The sequence below is a fragment of the Solanum verrucosum genome, unplaced genomic scaffold (genome assembly GCF_900185275.1).
Source record: "Solanum verrucosum unplaced genomic scaffold, falcon-dt-bn FXZP01000108.1, whole genome shotgun sequence".
NCBI classification, from domain to species: domain Eukaryota; kingdom Viridiplantae; phylum Streptophyta; class Magnoliopsida; order Solanales; family Solanaceae; genus Solanum; species Solanum verrucosum.
The window spans coordinates 2,951,308-2,972,185 of NW_026020274.1; the positions used below are offsets into that span (position 1 = coordinate 2,951,308).

Sequence of the window (20,878 nt, forward strand, 5' to 3'; positions counted from 1 at the left end):
TTGTGGGTGGAAACTCCGAAAAAAATCAAAGATATTGAGAACATTAATATATTGATAAAAAAAAGAAATTTAAGTCAAATGATTTATCAATATATTATTGAAATGCTTTTCAATTTACTTGTTCCTCAAAATATTTAATGATCCAAACGTCAGTAGACCGGAGAATTTGAAGTTAATTTTAGATTTATCCCTACACTTTCAAATAGGCAGTAGTATTTCAATAACAGAAAAGGCTAAAAAATACTCCTAAATTATCCAAAATAACTCACATTTACCCTTAAATTATATTCCGGCTCAAAACTAACATTCCCGTCATACTACTGGGTCAAACATACCCTTCTGTTAACAGAAGTGTGTTAAGTGCTATGTGAACCACATGGATGACACGTAAGCGCCACAATTTCATCTGACTAATAATAAGATTCCTAATCTCTAATTTTTCCCCTCATTTCTCCATTTCCATTTGAAACTATTTCACCCGCCCTTTTCCCCTCGTTTCTTCTTCAAGGACAAGATTTCTGCTTACTGTTTGATATAAACTGAAGCTGTTCTTGTCTGTAACTTATCGTGGTGAACTATTTTATTGAAAACCTTGTATTATTGTCTGGTTGTGATTTAGTTGAATGAAAAGAGAAGAAATATTTGATGGTTTATTTGTTGTCTTATTCATATATATAAGATGAATGTCAGAACTATCTTTTGTTTACTAGCTTTGAAAAGAAAAGAGTCAAGACTTGAAGTATCATCTGGAACTGCAACTCAATTAGCTTTGAGTACACGAGAACGATATTCTCCCAATGCCCAGATTGGGAAAATGTTCCTATATGCAGAATATGATATCATGCAGTTCCTATTGAAGACCCCGCTGATCTCCTGACAAATAAAAAAAACAATCCATATTAGAATGCCTGAATCGGTTTTCAAAACAATAAGTAGGAAACACGCAAATCAGGGGGATCTTTGTAGCTCATTTGGTTGGTTACCTAGACTTTCATCTTGTTAGTAAGGTGAAAGAAACATGCAAATCATAGTGACTGGACATTCGCCCTTCGATTAATCATATTGGGTCAATTGAGGTTAAAAAAATAAGATTATTAAGTTCTGCATGCAACAAACATAACCATGTATGTACATATATATACAATTTGGATATGAAAACAGCTCCACTACCAGTTTACTGAATCTATTGCCGCCTCAGAAATGTAAATTAGGATATTTCAACCATCAAAATTTAGGTGTTCCACTTTAAATACTTTATCCTCACTAAACACAATAAACCACATTGAAAACAGTATATTTAGAGGAAAAGCATATTAAACCCCTAAAATCATGAAACAATGAAACCCATGTTAATTTAAAACTGCCGGTACTAAGGAATGACAATGTGATAGGTGCAAATATTATCTTACGTTAACCAAAACACCATTTTCTTACCCCAGCTGTTATACTTGAATATAAGTCTTGCCTAGCTAACGAGACGATAAGCAATATGTAGTGTTAGACCTTATTCATTGAACCAGCCTTTACCAATTTTTTCTCCAATGCCAATACTCCTATAAGCTTACTCTCCCATGCAGATTGTACTACCCAGTTCTCCTGATCTCTCTCTCAAGCTCTCTTCTTCCCTTCCCCCCAGACGAAAGATACCCAACACTTGCCAGATTCTGTTGAACAACGTAGTTTATATTTACATGCTTCCTTTCCCAAAATGGTATGCAGCTGTTAATTCAAGTTAAGCCCCAAACTCTATCCAGGAGGCACAGCCAGATTTAAAACCAAATCAAAACTAAAACAACAAGAGCTTAGGCAACCTTTAACTTCAAAGTCCAAAAGTAAAAAGAGGCTACACTCTTCAGTTTTTTTAAATACCAACCAGGCACTGGTTCTTATACCATAACAGGCAATTTTAAGCTACAAAGCTTAGAGGCTACAAAGTTACCTGCTGAGGGTAATCTCCATTTTCTTGCTGAGCATTTATTAGTTCTTTTGCTGCAGAGTGTAATGGTGTAGGATTTCTCTCAGCCTGCAATTGTTAAGGGGTAAAAAGTAAACTTCAGCAGAAAAAAGTGGCTGATTTGCATATATAGTTCCACATCTCAATAATCTACAAGGATGTGTTGTGCATAAAGGCATGACAACCCTCGGTCATTATCACAAAGCAGAAGACCCAATAGTTATGAATGTATACAAAATATTCAGCTGAGAGGTGTGAGCAGATCCAAGATGTTGGGATGTACTGATGACACCAATTTATTGCCTGAAGATTTCTACGTCTAAAATTTTCAAATTAGGAATAACCATGTAAATCAACTACTTGAGTATGCCAAATGCTTCACAAAGGTCTTCACTAAAATCTCGTTAAAAAGAACAATTTAACACTAAAGAATTGTCAAGAGACGGAATAAATGATGGCTATCTAAATACAAAATTACCCTTACAAAAGCACATCATTAGAAGCCTCAAGAAATGACTATGACCAAGTGATCTTCTGGCATCACCGCCAGTTCACTATTGATCTCCCCACCCCACCATCCTTCCTCCCCTTCGAAAGAAAGAGAGGGAGAAGAGAGAAGGGTAAACTATCAGCATTATTTCAGAGGAATGACAACTTTAGCAGAGGGGGAAGCATTTGAAGAAAATCGACTGAACGAGACTCATGATTGTAGAAATCATTTCGGTTGGGTTGGTCTTAAAAAGTGGGAAACTGACTATTTTGGTTTTAACAATTATGTATCATAGAAAACTAAAACAAACTGATTATTGGTCATATATGTTCCTACAAGCTTTCTTAATTTCCTATAATTAGAGTATTTATGTTTCAATTTCTCCTCTTAGGTCTTTACTGATGAGAAAACATTAGTCTCTAATGGGGTTCTTTTTGCTATAATGTTTTCTGTGGTTGAAGGAATTCGTATCTTATACATGTTATTATAATTATCATATTTGGTTTGATTAGTGGAATAATTGTTAGAGCCTCTTCAATTAAATGTATGCTCTTAATTCTTATTTGCATTACTGTAGGTTTATTTGTTTCTAGTATTTTTACCATTTCTAGTATTTTTGAGCTTTTTCTTCAATATTAGTACTAGTTTTCAAACAAAATTTTGTTTAATTTTCTAAAACTGATAAACTGAACAAAAGCAGTATACCAAAACTCCAACACTATTTATCTTCAATACTCATGGTTAGTTTTGTCTGCCTTTATGATCCAAACCATGCACACTAATCAATGTATCGATATCATCGGAAGTCTCAGTCACTATTGGCTCCAGAACATTTTTCTGAGGATATAAGATAGTCAACAACAGCTTGGTCCCTCCATCTTTCAATTTTCATCCATGAAGGTACATAGCAATTGTCAAGAGGTCTTTATCTCTCCAGAAAATTACACAGGGCATCAGCAGAAGAAAGCAACAAATTAAGGTTTCAAACTAGTTTTTTGATTTTCCTATGAGAATTTCAAAATGAAGAACATCTATTTCTTTGTCAACATTACCAGTTTTTTTTTAAAAAAGAACATCTATTTCTTTGTTCAATTGAAACGGATATATTTTAACTATTTATTGTTACTTACAGTTCTGACAATCATGTACGGGTCAAAACTTTATTAGTACCTGTCCAGCAGCAATTAGAGTCAGCATAGCCCATGCTGTATTTACAACATGAGATCTGTTGCCTTCAAGATTTGTATACACCTGTAAGGAAGACAAGGAAAAGAGAAGACAAGAATGACTGGTGTACAAGAAAAGAGAAGGCAAAGATAACTCTCCCTACTGCATCTTATAGGAGATATGACAAGCACCTTGATAGTACGAGGAAATATGTAGCTATTTAAGTCATACTGATTTGTTTGTAAATATTTTCTCACTGCATTATAAAATATGAACTGACAATACCCCTAACCCAAGTCTTTATTCATGTTTATCTATGAATTTCTAACATACAGGCTACGTTGCTTGGACTCTTCACTTTTGGTGTCACAACCCCTGTCGACACCACATGGGTGTGGGATCCGTGCCTGATTTTGGGTACTTTGACCAAAATTGATAGAATTTCCGTACAAATTCAATAATTTCTATAATCAAAACAAAAGCTAAGGTGAAATTGAAGAAAATGGAATAATACCTTATATATAGGAATTTCAACATCACTCCCTTTCTTTTTATCTCCTTCTAGGATTCTCCTCAAATTTCTCACATAATATCTCATGATTTAGGTTTTATGACTCTAGTTAAGGATATTTGAATTATTTTTTGTTAAATCACCACACCCGAATCCATACCTGGATCCGTATCCCAAAATCTTAAAATTTAGATCATGAAGGATCCGAACCCGTATCGAACACTTGCACCTGAGTCTGAGCAACATAGCATACAAGTCGTAGATCTGAGCACTCTACCTGATTATGTTTATAGTCAAATATCGTTGTTCCATTCTTAATCTTATCTCTCTTAAGTGTAATCACACGTCAACCTCAACATCCTCATTTCTGTCACTCTTCATCTTTCAGGACATGCAAGTTCTTAACTGGCCAACACTCTGCTCCATATAACATAGTCGGCCTAATCACCATTCTATAGAGCTTTCCTTTAAGTTTTGGTGGTACATTCTTATCACACATGATTACCAAAGCGAGCCTCCATTTCACCCACCCTGCACTAATATGATGTGTGACATCATTGTTGATCTCCCCATTGCCCTAAATTAGAGATCCAAGATACTTCATCTCTCTTGGGGATGACATGTGTATCTTGTCTCACTTCTATCCACCCTCATGCGATGCGTCACTGAACTTGCACTACAGGCAATATGTTTTCGTCCAGTTCAACGTGAACCCTTTAGACTCTAAGATATGTCTCCAAACCTCCAACTTAGTGTTAACTTTGTCGTGAGTCTCGTGGATTGTTTAGTTCTCTGGATAAGATTAGGTGAATGGCTTGTGAAGATAATGGATGGGTTTGTAACACTCATGTCGATATTCAGTTTAGAACGAAATAAAGGTGGGAATAAGTTTGTGACTAAAGCTTCACTTACATAAATGAAATGACCCATAATAATAAACTTATATTACAATCAATGTATATCAACAAGCATAGACTATTCATGAAAAATATTTATGAAACTATTACATGAAAACAGTCATAAAAAATCATTAATTCAGGGAAAATATTAGAGCAATATGGGGAAAAAAACTATTTAACAATACGTGTAACAGGTAATGGTGAGGAGAGAGATATAAGGACAAAAGGATCGGAAACATCCTGTTATCCCATGGGGCCGGGAAGGGTAGAGGGGGTTGTACTGCATTTGCATTCCCAAATCTAATCACAAAATAGCAGAAACAACCAAAAAATTTAATTTTATCCAAACTCATCCCACACCAAAATTCGCAAAGACCACTTTAGATGTTCCGAACTTGAAAGTTGCTGAGGGACAAGTTTTCAATGTTCCCAACTTAAAACTTGACGAGGGACAAGTTTAGATTTACTATGCACAGAAAAGATAAGATATGCAAGGAGCCAGAATAAGAATTAAATAAATGAGATGAGATGAAAGTACCTTATTTTGACATGACAGATAACTCTCCCCCCAGCCACCAGATGAGACTTGTTTGGACAGCAAAAATGTACATGCCTTGCGGATGCTGGAAGAATTATTGTAGTTCCTTCCCGCAGCTAGCAAGCCAAGCACCCCAAACCAAGTGCCATAGGTGAAGCAAACTGCCCAAGAGCCATACCTAAAAAGGAACCTCAAACGCTAAATACAAATCGATGATTTCACAAGAAAACTGTGGACGTGAAATTGCTTCATTGTACATAGAAAAATGTCTTGGTAGTTCTACTGCATGTTCGAAAAATGAGGATAACAAGAACTAACCAGGAGCCATCTGTTTCTTGAATTGATTCAATGAAAGCGGCAGCTTTAGCAATACAGCGTTCAACTTCTTCTTTACGATGACCAGGGTATAATTTCTTAAATGCTGTTAAAGCTTGAATTGCAGCTGAGGAACACTCTACATAACTGTATAGTGACAAAGCTGTGTGGTTAACAGGAATCTGTGGATGTATTTTGTACGCATACATATACTGCTATACAAGAAACAAAGTTAAATATAGGTGCAAATGACTTACGGGTAATCAATAACAATATCTCCAAAAGTCTCAGCAGGGTTGATTAGCTGAACAGGAAAAAAATAATTCCAAATCAACAAAGACTTGAAAACTTGCATAATACATATCAAATAACCAGCAAACCACCAATAGTCCAATACATCCATGTAACGTTATGTCATGTCCAAGTACAGAATGAATGTTTGTGCAAGATCTACTTTAATGATTTTCCTAAATTCTCTAGCACCTCAGTCCAAAACATCAAAAAAGGACAAAAGAATAAAAATGTCATTGTGGGAAAACCTTTCATTTTCCTTACTACCCTTTTATTTATGCTAGGCATTAATTCACAACTAGCCCATAGATGTCAAAGTATCCGATGTTTGGCAAATTGTTAACTTCCTAATGTGGACTAAGGAGTCAGAATGCACCAGACACCCCAGCAAATAAGACTAGGGAAAAATGTAGATGGCCATCTAGTGTGGTCTATGGCATTGAACATATTAGCTAAAGGAAGCTGAAACGTAGCTTAACAACTTAGGACACAAGCATAGAGTGCATCATCCTACTGCAGCAATAGATGACCAATTGAACCCAATGTTCTTTATTTCCTCCATGTGACCTAATGAAACCTGCTTGATGATTCACTCTTAACTTGTAGACGTAGAAGCACTCACCTTAGTATTAACTGTAAAAGTTCTATATATTTTACGTTTAAATCTTTTGATTTTTGAATAACATGAAGATTAGCTCTGATACATACGAATCAGACCAATTAGCACTCCGCCATGCATTGATGGACAAGTGGTTCAACATTAGCACTCCACCAGGTTTTTCCATACTAGAGAGGCTTGCGGGCAGAGTTTTATTGTAGTCATATAAACATCTTTAAGAACAAACGATGACCATAATCTCTAGTGGAGTGTAATACGAGCCATAAAAATTTAGAACTTCCCCAGAGCAAAATAAGAAGAAAAAATTATCTAATTTTCTTTCATAGCAGGAAACAACTTCAAAAGTAAAAAAAAGAATTTGCTAGCCTACTAAGCATGAGCGGAATCACATTGAATAAAATGGTGTATATGAATCCACCAACTTGACAAAAAATGTTATTATGTGTAAAAGCAAAAAAGCTATGACATCGAGAATAATATTTTCTAAAGGGAAACATGAAATAAATGTAATTTTGCAAATGAAGTACCTCCAACCATGGATATGACCTTGAGAGTTCATATGTTGCAAAGCCGCCACCACTATTCTGCATATATACCAGGAAAAAGCTTTTTTAGTGATTCACAGGACTGCAGTTTTAGGAACAACAAATAACAAAAAATTATCTCAAAAACTTCAGAAAGGCATAGATTTTATCAGCTGGATTCAGATAAAGAGCCTAGAGATGTGGCTAAATTAAGCTCACTGTCAACTGGTTGGATAACTTCAAATTAATCTGCTCAGAGCATGCTTCAATAAATAAGTACTTTTAGTGTTCTATGGAATACGGGTGCAGAGGTAAAAAATTGAAATTCTAGCACATCAACTGGAATTAGCATTTACATTTACAATTACATAGAAAGGACAGAACTCACAAGAAGACCCAGATCATTCTCATATCCCAAACAAGTTAGTTTATATGATACCTTTGGGAGGTAGGAATCAATAGAAGTTGTTTTACTTTTACATGCAGTTGATGGAATGTAGCGAACTAACTTTCAAGTAACAAGAATTAAGAAGAATGGTATCCAAGTTATCTACTGCATGAGTTAGGAATGCAATCCTGCTTCAAGTCAAACAAATTAGCTTGATTTAGCCTTTACGAAACCAAATTAGGCCAGTTTACAGTAACTAATCTGCAAGGGCAGTTGACAGAAATCATAGCACGTGCTCTTATCTGTGTTTGATTAGAATATGTACAGAAGCCAGGGGTTAAAGCTATGTTAATGCCTCCTATCCCTTTTCGGTGACATTGCCTTGAAAAGATCAAAGTAGATTCTGCTATCCAGATCCAACCAAGCACAATGTTACCTCCTAGTACATATTTTGAGATGCCAATTTTTTTGGAACATGGTTGACTAAAATGTCATAGCTCAACATGAATTTAGCTTTACTTACAAAAGCCTCTAAATGATAAATTAGCTTATTTTTCTGCCACAACGCACAATATCCGAAACTTAACATCCAGCAGGCCACATTAAGCATCTTGGGGATGCATTAAGAGCCTAAAGAGCATCTAAGAAAAGATTGAAGCCACTCTTGGAAATGACAGTTCACGCACAAAAATGCAGCCTTAACTAAAAATGACGGGAAGTGAAAGGCAAAGTAAAGACACAAATTATGGGAAATATGAAGGGAAGAATGCTATTACCTGTAAAGAAAGCAAAACATTTACAGCATCATACAAGCGCTTCGCCTCCAATGGATTACCGACTATCTCTGATGGTAGCTTTGATAATAGAAGAACAGCCTGGTAGACAGAAATAGGTTAACAGAAATTGGAACATATCAATAGGTTGTGAATGGTTGTTACAAATACTAGCCTTAAGTCCCTCTGCAGTACAATCTGAAATGGGCCACCCATGATCTGCAGTTGAAAAGGGCCAAGCACCTTTTGAAATATGACGATACCAGAAATCTAGATCACCCGGGCAATTATCTAACACCTTCAAAGTAAAGAAAGGATCTTGCAAATTATATCAATATCAGAGGTAAAAATCAAGATAATATGGAAGATTACACCATAGATAATAATAATATGACCCGGCAAATGTTATACTTGTGTATTTGATAAGAATGAATGTGCTTTTCTCAATGTTGATCCATATTCTTCGCCAAACCCTGTCGCAATGATTGCTTGAACTGCAAATGATGTATCCCAAGATTGACTTCCATTGTACCCCTACAATATGGCAACGGATAATCTATATATCATCAGACGTAAGGAAAACAGAACTTATAAATGACCAACGCCAGTATAACAACGGTAGGATATTTAGGAAATATTTTAAACATAAAAACTGGAAAGTGATATTTGTACACCTTCATTTTCATGCCATCTTCAGCAACCCACATATAATCATGAATTCTTGGAAGATGCAACTTGAAAGCTTCTGAATTAGGATCTTCAACCCAGCAGCAAAGCATATTTATAATCTACAAACGAAAGGCCAGTTTTTCAGCAAACAAATGAAGATTATACCCATATTAGTCATGTCATCTATCAGGAATAATTGAAACTTGCAGGCAAACAGAAGAATAACAGACTTTCTAAATAGATTTCTCATTTGCCTAATATTGAACGCAATAAAGTAAAGCTTAAAAAAATGCGGGAGACAGTAAGAAGCATCTGCAAACTGCATTTTGACACAATCTTGAAAAAAGATCATCAGATTTTATAGCTAGGTAAGTTTGAAAAACAATCACTAGTGTATGGATTAACGAAGGCCATCACTAATGAAAGTTAAGGACTAATACCTTGTTTACAGGTCCTATGCATACGTAACGAGTGTTTTCATCTTCATAATGAATGTGCTCCATCACGGTGCGCAGAGATTTTTCCCTCAATTTTTTCCCCGGCCAATGCATCAAAATAGGTTCTACAACCTTGTGAAGAGTTGCCCACATGATATCTTGTACTAGAGGGTGTGGGTAGTAAAGGTCTTCCTGCAGAAAATTTAGAAAGTTAAAGAAGATACAATCCAGAAAAGAGAACAGTATAAGTTGCAATCCACATGTCTTAGTGATGCAAATGTAGAAGCTACATTATATTTTGCTTCAAGTTATTAGCCAAGTTCATAGGTGTGGACTTGCTGCAAGAATGTGACTTCTTATTTGTTGTTTCTTTTCTTAGTTAGGTGTATTAGATCCCCAGTATAACTCCAGATTTTTTAATGCCTCGAAAGGATGATGGACAAAAAATCTCTCAATTACATTACCATCAATGTCTATCAGTCTGGTAGTACAAGCATTGTTATTGATACATTATTACAAGAATTTATGTTTTGATTTCATGCATTTTTCCAGATAACAATGGTGTGCGGGCCAATGTATGTGCACCTCAACTATTTCACTGAGAACCTTTTACCCCACCAGTAGGGGTTAACTCTGCCCACCATGGTTTGGACAGATGAGAAGAAATCATCCATCTTTATTTATCTCTGCATGGGTTTGAATTCTAGTTTTGCATAGAGCACACCCTTAGTTCAGAGATACTTGGATTTGAGTTATTGAAAAACTTTTGTTCCACTAATTCTATTCATCAAGTATATTTCTCAAATAGCAGCTGGACATGGAGATGATTAAGCTTCATGAAGTTTCAACTACAATAAACTTCAAAACATGGCATAATGTTTGGGAGTCACTTTAGAAGGATACCTTGAAGAAAGCTTGGAACAAGGTTGCAACTTAGAAAATGAGATTTTGTTCAGCCAAATGCTAAATTTGACTATACTATGAAGAAACACTATGACAAGTTAGAAAAATGCAACTTAGAGCTTGGTGAGTTTGCACTAATTTTTCATGTTCTATGAAACCACTCAACCCTTGTTTCTTCTTGAAAATCACGATCCTCCTCGATTGGCTCTTTGCTAACTCGACAAATCACGTCACCAAGTTGTGAAAGAAGTGCAAGAAGTCCAAGTTTGAAGTTTCCTTGCACCAAAAATAGGACTCCTCTCCTCCCAAGAATAAGACTTATTGTTTGTTATTTTCTTTTCAGAATAAGTTTCTTGTTTCTTTTGTGGTTAACTTAAAAATTCGCATCAATTTGTATCTGCTGCTTATTATTGAAGATCTGCGTCAAAAGACTTTGAAGAAGGGAAGTATTGATCTGACCACATTAATTTCATCTACACTTTTCTCAAAGTCAGTTACTTGCCAAAATGTGATATAAATTTCACTGAATAGCCAGAGATACTCTCCACTTAGGGGTCGTTTAGTGTGAAGGATAACATCAAATAGTCCTGGGATTAAATTATAGTGGCACTTAATGTGTTGTTTGGTTGGCAAGTCTAAGATAACTTATCCCGGTATTAGTACCGGGATAAATTATCCCTCCCCTTGGGTGGTATAGTAATCCCGGTATAACTTATCCCGGCATAACATAGGTAAATGACGAAAATATCCTTTTAAACCCTTTATATACATCACTTTTCACATTCAATATTTACATTATTTTTAATACCATGTATAATAACATTCACAACCTTCACCACTTCTTATTTTATGATAATTCTTCATATTTTTCTATTAAAAAATTACACTATATAAATATAATTTTTATTTATGAATTTATTTGACTAATTCTTATGTTTATTTATAATTTCTCATAAAACAAATTATTTTAACAAACTTAAGATGGAAGTTCTATTTTTAAGCTAAATAAGAAGAAAGTTTTATTTTTAAATACATACGATACCATCACGGGAATGCACAAACAAAAATATTTAAGCTAAATAAGATGAAAGTTTTATTTTTAAGAATGAAGAAAACTAAATAAAGTGGAGGGTGATTTTTGTAAACGAACAACTTGTTTTTAAAATTTATGCAATGCATGTTATATTGAATACAACAAACCAAACACTCAATAAGAAATAATCTCAGCATAAGTTATCCCATCATAACTAATTCCATCATAACTTGTATTCGAACCAAACGACCCCTTAAAAATAGTAGATAGTAGGACCCTTGGCTAACATCTTATGTAATATGAATCAAATACCAAAAGGATTAACTCGATCTTATGTTATAAAGTTGGACCCAAAAGTAAATGTTCCAAATAAATAAGAAAAAGATGAAAACTTTGGTAAACTCAACAAATATACTTTGGAAATTTACATTATCCCTGAAGAAGAATGAAATTTGTGAACAAAAATCTGCACAACGATCACCTGGAAAATGTCTAAGCTGAAAATCAGGATATAAGTTGTATCTCCACTAGGTGTTGATATAATGATGGAATAATCCTTAGATTGAAAAAATGCAAAGAGAAGATTTCATGCATATAAACAAGCAGCTCGGTCAGCTTGAAAAATAACCAGAATGGTACTACAATCTTAAGTAAATGAATAATGATCTAGTGAGATAAGCCTGCGGAAGATCAATAAGATCGGAAGGTTCGCCTGAAAAATACTTTTCAAAAAGGGTATCAAAAGTCACTCTATTAGCAAGGTCCAAATAGAATCTTCACCATGGAGATGCCTGCCCAAGGAATATGTCAAATAAGTTTTCATTTTCAAACAGGAAGGAGAAAGGACGTAGAGCCTGGCAGGCAGCAAGAAGAGAAACAAGATACGCGTGAATGATTGAGTTTTGGTAATGGGTCTAGAGAGAACAAGGAACATACAGATGCAAGAATTTGGGCAACTCTTAGGTTGCAAGGCAGTTGGTCTATAATTTTTAATATCAGCTCACCAAAAGCTCTTCATGAAAAGCTAGTGCTTGACTGACATTTGACGAATGATGTATAATTCTTTACGATCTAACAGTTATTGAGGCTCAATAGCGTATCAAAAGCTCATCATAAAAAGTTACTGCTTGGCAGAGACCAACTTAGAGTAATACTATGGTTGATACCACCTGCTTTTTGTAGGAACCACAGGAAGAGAAAACTGTCCCACCATTTAAATTTAGAAGAGATGTTCATAGCTACTTTTCTGAAAGACATCATTAACTGAGTCTGTGAAGACTAAAAATGAAAAGGGAAAAAACCTCCTACATGTTACAAAACTAGGTTTTTGGTATATTAGTGTTGTGAAAGGGTCAGTTTATGTGTTTGCCACCTAAAACTTGGTGAAGCATAAACCCCAAAACATCGCACTTCATTTCACTTAGGTGGCACTTCAACTCAAGCACCAAGGGGCATGCACCTCATCATACAGACTTTGCTTTGAAGAGAGAGAGAGAGAGAGAGAGCTAAAGTGATGCACTAATTTTTATGCAGAGGTTAGATTAAATAGATATATTGATGATTAAAAAAATAGAAATATAGCTTAGAATACCAGTCACTAAATATTAATTAGAAACTTTAAATTGTATCATTGCATCGAACTGCTTTATAAGGTAAAATCCTAGAAGACCTTGGTGTTTTGATTTGCTATTTGCCTTCTATAACACTGCAATATATTTCTATGTAGATCTAAAATTTGTTTGGGATGATTATTTTTACACAATTTATTGCATACTAGCAGGATCTATATTGTAATTATTTATGTTACTGTTGGCTGTTTCTAAATCTTCTCCAGGTTGTCCAGAAACAGAAGGGAAAACGGAAGTAGAGAAAACAGGAAGTATACTTTAACAAATAGCAGATCCTACCAAAAGCTATTAATGAGAAGTTGTTGCATAATTTTCAATCAAGCTATTTATGGAAAAGATGTTTTGAAGGCAAGAGCAGTTCAATCCAGAAGATTTAGAGTTCTTGCAGTTCTCTTTTTCATTTTTGGTGTAAAGAACAGTTATCCTCGAAGTAGTAGTAAGGTCTGCATACACTCTACCCTCCGCCCTACTTAGTGAGATTTCACTGGGTATGTTGTTGTTGTCATGTAAAGAACAATTAGTAGATGATGCAGAATCATTACTAGACTTTTTGGCCTCTTTGTAAGGTTTTTATTAGAGCATGTATTAGTAGATATACCACCAATTTCGGAAAAAAAGTTTACATTCTAAAAGTTCTTGGGGCTAACATCAGCTCAACAACAGCTCTTCATGAAGAATTAGTGCTTGGGTGGGATCAACTCAAATAATACTATGGTTGATGCTGACATGCATTTTGTAGGTATCACAGAAGAAAAGTGTCCCACTGTTTGATGTCACAAGGAGACATCTATAGTTACTTTCTGAATGAAAACATCGAGTAATGGTGTATGTGAAGATTAAAGTTGAAACAGCAAAAAACCCTACATGGTATAATCAGGTCCTAGTGTTGTCAATGATTGACTTGTCACATGTTATAACCTTGAAGCTAGGGGTAGCATAAGCCCTGCGCTTCACCTTGCTTAGGTGGCACTTTACTTCGAACACTGAGGCGGTATGCACCTAGCTCATACACCATCTTAAAGAGGGAGATACTAAACAATCAACTAGCGAAAGTGATCTATTAGATATTAAGAGATGTGGTTAATGAGTATGTTAGTGTTTTTTAAAAATAAAAAATTTAGTCTAGAGAATTAGTCACTATATATTGATTACAAACTTAAAATTACATCTTCACATCAAAGTTAAAACTTTAAATTAATCTTTAACTTAGTTAACATGATTTAAACTCTATATTTCGCTTAGTTAAAATGATTTTTATTTATATGTTATATAGTAGTTACTGTTGCTTTTCACCTTTAACAACACTACTGTTTATTCTATTTAGATTCTTAATGGTTATGAGATGATGATTGGGCTCATAATGCATACTAGTTAGATCTCTATTATAATTATTTTGCAACAGTAGGATGTTTCTAAATCTACTCATGATTGTCCAAAAACAGAAGGCGAGAACAGTAAATAAACATAGACAAAATTACTGCTCCTACCAACCTTTGCACACTCATTGCGAGCTTTATCCCAATCTACTTCATGATACGGGACCGTAAAGAGCTCCTTTCTCAAAGATAAAACTGTTGGCGTGATAGGACCAACAAAGCGTTTACCATAAAGGTAGCACATAGGAAGATAAACCATCCGGCAATGGCACCACATTCTTCCTGAAAAAATGGATGAAACAAGAGTTTCCATTTCTTAGAGAAGACAAGAAGCATACATTTCTTGAGAAACAGAACCAGTAATGTAGTGAAATGTCATGATACAGCCAATACCATAATATGACTATTTAGCATTATTGCTTCAAAGGCACCATTATGCTTCAAAGGCACCAATAACCAATGTAATCAGAGGCAAAAAGAGCAAAAAGAGAAAAGAAAAAGAATCCAAGATCCATTGGAGGTTTAAGCGCAAAGCCCAAATAAAGTTTTTAAGTTTTAATGAAGAAAGGTGCAAATGGAGAAAACAAAATATGTATGTTTAGTCCAAGACTATTAATTATAAGCATGAATAAAAAATATATGGTCAAAGAAATTGAATTTTTTTTACGATAAAGTGATATTCAATTGCTAAGTATCGCCGGATTACGTTCATTGGTAAGGAAAAGTATGTCTTAGAGCCTTGATGATGATACCGCAGCGCCCGCTAGGCAAAGCGAAGCGCTCAACATGTTATGCCCCTCGCGTCAGGGCTTAAGCACCCTTTGACTAAACTGCCAATAACTAACACAAAAGGAAGTGAGTAATGACATATTGACCTTACGAATTTTTTCCTCTGAAATATTAAATTTGCCAACATAATCAGTTTTCTTTCATCCATTTGTTTTTTGAAGACATTGACAATGAGCGTATGTTTCTCCAGTTTACCCATTTCGCCATATTCACCGATAGATTGATTCTCCCATTATTCTATTACAGGTGATGATTTTCCAAAAGAAATAAATGGAAGAAGTTGAAAAGTAGCATAACAGATAAAGGTGAAACTAACCAGGATGGATTGGAAGGATATAGGGAAGAAGCCATATTTCAGGAGGGAGTGGATTGTTCCCAGACCAGTCAAATACTCCAAGCACCTTAATATTAATTTAGAGGAAAATAAAGTTTATTAAAATTTCCAATTTATACTGATCTATCTAAAAGGCATTCTTTCAACCCAAAAAGATGAGGTCTAGAAGTTACTGAACTGAGAGCCACATTTTCCCCCATGACGTAATGGCCGTGGCACTACCATGATCTAGAATCCATTTACGACCCTTTTCCATTGCCCCATCTCCATCATTAGCTCCTTCCCCAAGCAATCTCAGAGTAACATAGCTCAAAGCAGAACCAAACATGGTACTGTGGCTCTCAATATGCAAACCCCACCCACCATCACTGTTCTGTAATTTAACATTGTTACAACAAAAGTTTTTTAGCCAAGCTCCATCAGGTGAATAGTGAAGGAAGAAAAGCCAATGAAATTAACAACAAATTAAATACACAAGCAGAGATGTGAGTATAACCAGAAAGGACTTGCCTGATGGTTATAAAGATATCGAATCATCTCACGTTTATGTTCACTTGAGAATACTGCATTGAGTGCCCCCGTAATAGATAGAGCAATAATCTGTTAACGATGTAAAAGAAATCGAAAAATAATCATTAAAATAGAAGTTATGACCCAATTCTACAGCATAAAACATTAAAAGTATCTTTCAAAGTTAGGCAGCTAGTAGCAGCAATAGAAACATTTACCATGCCAGGCATTAGAAACATCGGGCCTCCATAATCTCCAGCCCAGTGACCGTCATGATTTTGTAGAGTGGAATAAAAACTTAGCGCTCTTCTCAGCGTGGTAGCTACACTATCTTCTGTAATAACTTCATTGTCATGTATTTTGACTTGTGGCAAGATACTAATTCCTTGGTTCTCCTTTGACAACTGATATACAAAAACAAAAAAAAGGGGGGGAATATGATGACGTCAACTGGATAATCAACATATACGCAAGAGCTAATGACACAGTTTTTCATGCATGTTTCCATCATGTAGTCATTCCCCATTCATGTGGATTGTTGGGTATTATTGGTGTGAAAAGGAAATAAAGGTTTTATTCCCGGCGCCTTTTCTCGTAAAGGCAATTATTTTCAGAAAAAAACACCTAATTTTCTGAATAGACACCTATTGTTGGCTATAAACAGAAGCCTTGCCTCAGAATTTATACCATGAAATTCAAATTTTTCTTCCCCTCTTCTTTTGCATTGTTCTCAAAAATAAAAGTGACTAAGTATCAAGTGTGATTAGCACCTCTCTTTTGCGTTCGCAGAGTTCTGTAATTTGAAGTGTCGTTATCACAGAACAGGTTTTTTGGTTCTATCCTAGGAGGAAATAAGCTGAAACCTTTGGCAACATTGTGGCGATTAAATTTCTTATGGACAGTGTTATCTGTGGGCTCAGGATTAATTTAAGTTACAGTTTAATTACAGATTTTGCTAATTAAAAATGATTAAGAATATAGGAAGCTAACAGTATTAACCCTCTAAATTTATTGTGCTCCCACCATACACTATTAAGAGGATTCATCATAATTATTTATACATTAGCTCTCAACCTATTGCAACTTTTCTCCATTGTTTGAAAGAAAATGGAAAATTGGAAGCAAAAAGAAACCATTTTCTCTCAAGTTCTCTATCACTTAATTTTGATTGTTAGAATGGTGTTCAATGATTGTTACAATGGTGTACAATTGAGGCATCGCGGGAACAGAAACAGAGAGTGCATGCTCCTCTACCCTTCTATAGTATCAATTATCAGACTAACAAGTTCAATAAGTTTTCAATAACCCTGCCAAATGTTGAAACATTATATGTTTAATATTGGAGAAAATGGATCCAGTAAAGGTAAACTGTTGCAGTTTGTGTAAAGTTACTATGAAATTGCCTTCTCTGTGTAATTTTCTTACAGCTAAACATTGTTTACTGTCAACCTACACTAAAATACTGTGACATGAAAACATAAAGGTAAGAATTAAAAAAAAATAGATTTAGTGGTTAAAAACATATCTAAAGTATCCGATTTTTGGAGTTTCATACCTGAACTGCCATGTATACGAATTTCCTACTTAAACTATCACCAACTATTTATCAAAACACAATTATCAATCATTCATTTTTCCTACCTAAAATTTCACTAATGCATCTGCTAATTAACTTGAGGAGGAACTTGATTTTTACCTGGTAACGCATAAGGAGATCAGCACTGTGTTTTTGCTCCAAACGATGTTTGGTGAAGTGTTCACGAAACTTTTCGATCTCCGCCCGATCTTCTGGAGATCCAAGGTCTGGTTCAAACTCCCATACTTCCCTACCTACATGATTGTTCGTTGTCCGCAGCCATGGACTCCCTCCTTCTGCTACTTTCAACTTCCACATTCTTCTACAGATTCAGTCCACTTACTACAAAAATGACAATTAGAAATTGTTAAAAAAATTGCATTTTGAATTACATTGTAAAAATACAAATCAAGGACTTACCAGCCCCACAAACTACTGACAGCGACGGCAAAATGAAAAAAAAAAATTCAGAAATTGGTAGGTGAAAAAAAAAAAGAGCAAAAAATAAGCAGATGCTGAAAATTTGGGGTAAAAAACCAGAATTTAATTGAAAAAAATTTAACAAAATAAGGGAAATATGTATGGATGCCAGAAGATAGACCAAAAAAAAAACAATTCGAATGAGGAAAAAGTTCAAGCAAATGTGGGAAAAAATGAGATTAATATGCAGAAATTCAAATATTTAACCAAAAAAATACAGAAATCAATGAAAGAATAGATCAAAACAAAGAACTAGAATGTACAAATTAAGAGTGAATACAAGAAAATGAATGATGAATTAGAAGCAACACCTGTAGTAATCCTAATCAAGAGCTGAGAGATGGAGAGTTTTGAGTATGAAATTTCAAATACTTGTATTAATGCGAGAGATTTTATTCAGAGAGAATCTAAATTAATGGGACCTTATGATAGATATTTTTAATAATTATGTTAGTAATTTTAACTAATTTATTAATTTTTTTCTTATTAAATACCGATTAAAAGAAATCGAAAAATATAAAATAGAGTGATTTTTGTAGTGCGAGGTGTGAGTGAAGCACGTGCAGTTGTAAATGACAAAATCAGTGGAGGAAAAAATTGCGCATAGTAAGTAGGGTGTACACTTGGCATATAAAATTGAATTTTAAAAAACGGACGGCAGCCCACCAGCATGAGAAACACCACGTTTCCATATATATTCAAAAATTGGAAAAGGGTCCCCTATCTGGTTTTTGTAATAATTACTCTACTTTCGAGTAAATAGTTAAATCATAAATGTCCCCCGCCTGGGTATGTTTGGTACAAAGATTAATAATGCAGATAGGGTTGTTCATGGTTATGGTTATACAACCAAATCGAACCGCAATTCGAACCAAATCAATTAGAAAATTTGGCATTTTGTTTGGTTTGGTTAGGTTTGGTTTTAAATTTTGAAAACCGATACTATTTGGTTTAGTTTTAGTTTTACTAAGAAATAACCAAACCAAACAGATAAATTAGATATATAAATTTTATAATTATTTATATATTATTCATAAATAAAATATAAATATTTTGTTAAATTTTAATTAACTTAAGTCTTTTAACTTTACCATTTTCTCAAACTCAACACTTAAATTTTAGCCTAACTATTACAATTCTAGGTCCAAGTCCATCAAAATTATTTACTTTAGTCTTTACCTACCCTACCTCACATAAGATAGTCACATTTTCTCTTAATTGAATCACTCTGTTCGTGTAATAATAACTCTAGTATTGCTTAATTGAACCGACAATAACTTTCATGTGGGTTGTTCATGTATTAGGTGTTCATGTCTATCGAGATATGTATGTCTTCAAAAAAAATTATTACTTTCAAGCCGAAAAAATCAGAAAAACTGAACCAAACCGACGATTATTTTTTTCGTTTCGTTTAAGAAATTTTAAAAACCGACTAGATTGGTTTGGTTTTGATTTTAACCTATAACCGATCCAAACCGAACCACGAACACCCCTAAATGCAGGAATTAGTAATGTTGAGATTAGTAATGTAGGGATTAATAGTGCAGGGATTCTAATGCAAAATTTATTTTTACCAAGTGTTTGGTCATTGTTTCCCACCTCATTTTGTGTTTGGATTAAAACTTTATAAAAAACTTATTTCCAATTATACCCTTGAATTATTACGTAATTAGGTTAAGGTAAATAATTGCCAGACAATATTATTTTTTTATAGCCTTCTAACTAGATATATGAGAAGAACAATTTTGTTGTCATGTTTGCCTTTTTTCACTTAAATTATTTGAGAATAAATAATTGTCATCTTAGCTAATTGATCACTTACAAAATATCAAATTTCAATTTTAAAAAAAGATAAACTATCAACTTTTAAAATAGAAAAGACGGTAAATAATAGTAAAATTGAATAAATCATCTATAAATTGTTCAAAATACAAATAATTAGAAAACCACACACACTCTCTAAATGCTTAACTAGTAAAGTTAGTGTATTTCATTTTCTTTGTAAGAATGAGCATAAAAAACTATTATTAAAATTTTATTTTTAATTATTTTATTTTTCTTATTTGTTTTCTTATTTCTCTGTAGCAATATAAACCAAATTTCTTCATCATTCACCATTTCTAAGTTGTCGTTGCCATCACCATCTCCACCGGATTCACCATTGTTAATTCCAAATAAATTTTCAAACTCAAGTAAAACTCTTGCAAAATCAATCAACCTAAATCAATTGTAGATAAATTTACAAATATTTATATCACCCCAAAAGGCTTAGGGTCAGATTTGAGAAAAATAAATCTGAGCTTAATTACTTAAAATCCAATTGAACCCATAAAATATTTTTTTTTACTAATAAATCCTTTAATTATCAATCTCAATCAATCAATTACTTCTCAGAAATTGTCGCTATCAGTCTCGTTAATTCTTCAATAGTCGGTGAATCAGTCTTTTTTTCTTCAAAATTGTCGTTGTTGTCGTAGATGATGATGTAGAAGACATTATAGGCTCCTCATCTTCCTTGAGAGGATTGCTGACTCTAGTAACCTCCATTAATCGCAATACACTGCCCTGTTTGTCCTCTCTCTCCCTCCCCCCCCCCTCCTTTTCTTCACTTTTTTAGTTTACTTTTTTAGGGTTTTTGAAGAGCAAAGCTCAAATATCTCTGAACGAGCTCTGC

The 20,878-nt window shown here is 34.3% G+C and overlaps 1 protein-coding gene across 1 annotated transcript; it reads right to left on the reverse strand.

Moving 5' to 3' along the window:
* Positions 1-602: 602 nt before the first annotated feature.
* On the reverse strand, positions 603-18,547 carry LOC125833996 (cycloartenol Synthase-like). The gene is made up of 19 exons (XM_049513170.1): positions 18,516-18,547; positions 17,845-18,066; positions 16,367-16,552; positions 16,149-16,238; positions 15,817-16,011; positions 15,621-15,705; positions 14,631-14,797; positions 9,579-9,767; positions 9,144-9,257; positions 8,881-9,003; positions 8,645-8,767; positions 8,473-8,571; positions 7,312-7,368; positions 6,132-6,178; positions 5,878-6,021; positions 5,560-5,737; positions 3,615-3,695; positions 1,940-2,023; positions 603-873 (listed from the first exon to the last, which is right to left on the reverse strand). Exons 2-19 carry the CDS (start codon positions 18,040-18,042, stop codon positions 760-762), a joined length of 2,274 nt encoding a protein of 757 aa, XP_049369127.1. The 5' UTR covers positions 18,043-18,066; positions 18,516-18,547; the 3' UTR covers positions 603-759.
* Between the last annotated feature and the right edge of the window lie 2,331 nt (positions 18,548-20,878).